The following is a 5,000-nucleotide window of genomic DNA, read 5'->3' as shown; positions in this document are numbered from 1 at the left end:
AATGTGAGTGTGTAGAATATGTAGAGTGTGTGTGTGTAGAGTGTGTGTGCGAGTGTGTAGAATGTGTGTGTGAGTGTGTAGAATATGTAGAGTGTGTGCGTGTGCGAGTATGTAGAATGTGTGTGAGTGTGTAGAGTGTGAGTGTGTAGAGTGAGTGTGTAGAGTGTGAGTGTGTAGAATGTGTAGGGTGTGTGCGTGTGCGAGTATGTAGAATGTGTGTGTGAGTGTGTAGAGTGTGAGTGTGTAGAGTGAGTGTGTAGAGTGAGTGTGTAGAATATGTAGAGTGTGTGAGTGTGCGAGTATGTAGAATGTGTGTGTGAGTGTGTAGAGTGTGAGTGTGTAGAGTGAGTGTGTAGAGTGAGTGTGTAGAATATGTAGAGTGTGTGAGTATGTAGAATGTGTGTGTGAGTGTGTAGAGTGTGAGTGTGTAGAGTGTGAGTGTGTAGAGTGAGTGTGTAGAGTGTGAGTGTGTAGAATGTGTAGGGTGTGTGTGTGTGTGAGTGTGTAGAATGCAGTGGTGGACCGTCAGGGCCAGCAAGTCCTTCTCTGTTGGCCTAAACAGCAGTGATCTGAATTGGATAGTTGGAGTAGTCAGAGGCAGTGATCTGAATTGGATAGTTGGGGTAGTCAGAGGCAGTGACCTGATTGGATAGTTGGGGTAGTCAGAGGCAGTGACCTGATTGGATAGTTGGAGTATTCAGAGGCAGTGACCTGATTGGATAGTTGGAGTAGTCAGAGGCAGTGACCTGATTGGATAGTTGGAGTATTCAGAGGCAGTGCCCTGATTGGATAGTTGGAGTATTCAGAGGCAGTGACCCGCCCGTATCCAGTGTTTCTATATTCCCTGTGTCTTGTTTGGGATGCTGTGGTGATTACAGTTTGCTGCATCAAGAATGTCTTTATTGAGAAAAGTAACTGTAATAAAATGGACTGTTCCTCGTGAGGTATGAAATACTGTAGAATAATTTCTTTATTACTTTGTTATTTAATGGGTGATTAGTATCTGTTGCCGTGGCGTCCAGGGGCAATTCTAGGATTTTCATTTAAGGCGGGCTCCGCCCCCAATGAGGGTATAATAGTGAAAAATAAATAAATAAATAAAATAAAGGTGTGACTAACAGGTTAGGACGGGAAACTTATGGCAGCATTCCACTGTATTGTATAGACGTGTATAACATTTGAGTACTGAACAAGACAAATACAAGTCTTCCTGATCTCACACACACACACACACACACTACATAACACACACACACACACACACACACACACTACATAACACACACACACACACTACATAACACACACTCACACACACACTCACACACACACACTTACACACACACACACACTCACACACACACACACACACACACTACATAACACACACTCACACACACACTCACACACACACACTTACACACACACACACACTCACACACACACACTTACACACACACACACACACACACACTCACACACACACACTTACACACACACACACACACACACACACTCACACACACACACACACTCACACACACACACTCACACTCACACACACACACACACTCACACACACACACACACACACACTCACACACACACACACACTACATAACACACACACACACACTACATAACACACACACACACACTACATAACACACACACACACTCACACACACACACACTCACACACACACTTACACACACACACACACACTCACACACACACACTCACACACACACACACACACACACTCACACTCACACTCACTCACACACTCACACACACACACACCACACACACACTCACACACACACACACACTCACACACACACACACACTCACACACACACCACACACACACACACACACCACACACACACACACACACACTTGTCCTCTGATCCTCGCTCTGCGACGCCGCAGTCTGCGTATTGAAGAACGCGCTGAAAGACAGGGAGGAGCCAAAGAGCCGCCGTTTTCATATGAAGTTTAAAGTGGACTGAGGAGATCACCAATTTGTGTACAATTTATGGAGCATCACCGAATTTTAGGAGGGCTGAGTAGAAATGGCCTAGCCACGCCCATGGTGGCGTCATAATGATGGTATAGAGGTGGATTAATTCAGGAAGGACACCAATGAAAGCCTAGGTGTGAAACGCACGGTCCACCACTGGTAGAATGTGAGTGTGTAGAGTGTGTGTAGTGTTAGTGTGTGTAGTGTAAATGTGTAGAACGCGAGTGTGTAGAGTGTGGGTAGTGTGAGTGTGTAGAGTGTGGGTAGTGTGAGTGTGTAGAGTGTGTTAAGTGTGTGTGTGTGTAGTGTAAGTGTGTAGAGTGTGTGTAGTGAGTGTGTAGGGTGTGTTAAGTGTGTAGTGTGGGTAGTGTGAGTGTGTAGAGTGTGTGTGTGTGTGTAGTATAAGTGTGTAGAGTTTGAGTGTGTTCAGTGTGTAGAGTTTGAGTGTGTAGAGTGCGGGTAGTGTGACTGTGCAGAGTGTGTTGTGTAGAGTGTGTGTGTGTGTAGTATAAGTGTGTAGAGTTTGAATGTGTAGAGTGTGGGGAGTGTGTTGTGTAGAGTGTGTGTAGTATATGTGTGTAGAGTTTGAATGTGTAGAGTGTGGGGAGTGTGTTGTGTAGAGTGTGTGTAGTATAAGTGTGTAGAGTTTGAGTGTGTTCAGTGTGTAGAGTTTGAATGTGTAGAGTGTGGGTAGTGTGAGTGTGTAGAGTGTGTTGTGTAGAGTGTGTGTGTGTGTAGTATAAGTGTGTAGAGTTTGAGTGTGTTCAGTGTGTAGTTTGAGTGTGTTCAGTGTGTAGTTTGAGTATGTTCAGTGTGTAGTGTGTGTTGTGTAGAGTGTGTGTGTGTGTAGTATAAGTGTGTAGAGTTTGAGTGTGTTCAGTGTGTAGTTTGAGTGTGTTCAGTGTGTAGAGTGTGTTGTGTAGAGTGTGTGTGTGTGTAGTATAAGTGTGTAGAGTTTGAGTGTGTTCAGTGTGTAGTTTGAGTGTGTTCAGTGTGTAGAGTGTGTTGTGTAGAGTGTGTGTGTGTGTAGTATAAGTGTGTAGAGTTTGAGTGTGTTCAGTGTGTAGTTTGAGTGTGTTCAGTGTGTAGTTTGAGTGTGTTCAGTGTGTAGTGTGTGTGTGTGTAGTATAAGTGTGTAGAGTTTGAGTGTGTTCAGTGTGTAGTTTGAGTGTGTTCAGTGTGTAGTTTGAGTGTGTTCAGTGTGTAGTTTGAGTGTGTTCAGTGTGTAGTTTGAGTGTGTTCAGTGTGTAGTTTGAGTATGTTCAGTGTGTAGTGTGTGTTGTGTAGAGTGTGTGTGTGTGTAGTATAAGTGTGTAGAGTTTGAGTGTGTTCAGTGTGTAGTTTGAGTGTGTTCAGTGTGTAGAGTGTGTTGTGTAGAGTGTGTGTGTGTGTAGTATAAGTGTGTAGAGTTTGAGTGTGTTCAGTGTGTAGTTTGAGTGTGTTGTGTAGAGTGTGTTGTGTAGAGTGTGTGTGTGTGTAGTATAAGTGTGTAGAGTTTGAGTGTGTTCAGTGTGTAGTTTGAGTGTGTAAAGTGTGTTGAGTTGCTCTTGTATTAAGAGAAGGTGTAGAGATTGTGTAGAGATTCTGTTGCCACACACACACTCACACACACTTACACACACACACATACTTACACACACACACTCACACACACACACACACACTCACACACACTTACACACACACACTCACACACACTTACACACACACACATACTTACACACACACACTCACACACACACACACACACTCACACACACTTACACACACACACTCACACACACTTACACACACACACACTTACACACACACACACTCACACACACACACACACACACTCACACACACACACACACACACACTCACACACACACACACACACACACACACACACACTCACACACACACACACACACTCACACACACACACACTCACACACACACACACACACACACTCACACACACTCACACACACACACACACACTCACACACACTCACACACACACACTTCAGGATCGACTACATCTAGGATTGTGACACAGGGAAGTGGTTAGCGGTTAGCAGTTAGCGTTGTTCTTGTGTAACATCTTGTGACCATATATGCCTGTGTACTGAGCTCAGTGTGTGTGTGTGTGTGTGTGTATTTGTATGTGTGTGTGTGGATGTGTGTGTGTATATGTGTGTGTGTGTATATATATTTGTGTGTATGTGTGTGTGTGTGTATGTATGTGTGTGTGTGCATGTATTTGTATGTGTGTGTGTGTGTGTCTGCTCAGGATAAAGGACTGGCTCAGTGAACTCGTACACGTCATGTGTTACCGCATCTGTGCTCGAGGACTTTCAGCCACCATCCACTACCACAACAGGTACACACACACACACACACACACACACACACACACACACACACAACATGCATACAACACCACAACTACACAACCACTACACAACATGCATATAACACCACAACTACACAACCACTACACAGCATATGTACAACACCGCAAATACACATGTATGCAACACAGCAACTACACAACCAGTACACAACACATACACACTAACACAAACAGCAGCTGCACCACAACCATATGACCACTGCACAACATCACAGCATGTACACAGTATGTCAGTGTTTCATGTGTAGCTCTGACCTCAGGTCAGTGATTTTGGGCAGTAACACACATAGACCTGCGGTCAGTGTAACAGCTTTAACACTGTTTCAGAGAGAACAAACCGAGGAAAGGAGGGATCTGTGTAGCCAATCACACGTCTCCCATCGACGTGGTAATCCTGGCCAACGATGGAGGATACGCCATGGTGAGTGACCACCTCCCTGACCACCAACTCTTGAGAGGAAACACCTCGCTCCTGATCTTAACCACACCTGCAGGGTTCAGTGAGCATGTGGTAATGTTCAGTAAACATCAGCTCTGTGGTCCAACTGAAAACGCATGAGTACCGTGTTTAA

General features: G+C 44.7%; 1 protein-coding gene across 2 annotated transcripts in view; it reads left to right on the top strand.

The window, feature by feature from the left end:
• agpat9l (1-acylglycerol-3-phosphate O-acyltransferase 9, like) overlaps window positions 1–5,000 on the top strand; it is a 14,888-nt gene that overhangs the window by 5,856 nt on the left and 4,032 nt on the right. For both annotated transcript variants that reach the window (XM_058374707.1, XM_058374708.1), the window contains 2 exons: window positions 4,306–4,395; window positions 4,756–4,849. In XM_058374707.1, the coding sequence (XP_058230690.1) occupies window positions 4,306–4,395; window positions 4,756–4,849 (184 nt within the window). The remainder of the gene's footprint in view (window positions 1–4,305; window positions 4,396–4,755; window positions 4,850–5,000) is intronic.

This window comes from Hemibagrus wyckioides, linkage group LG22 (genome assembly GCF_019097595.1).
Source record: "Hemibagrus wyckioides isolate EC202008001 linkage group LG22, SWU_Hwy_1.0, whole genome shotgun sequence".
Taxonomy (NCBI): Eukaryota; Metazoa; Chordata; class Actinopteri; order Siluriformes; family Bagridae; genus Hemibagrus; species Hemibagrus wyckioides.
This window is presented reverse-complemented; position numbering and strand designations above follow the sequence as displayed.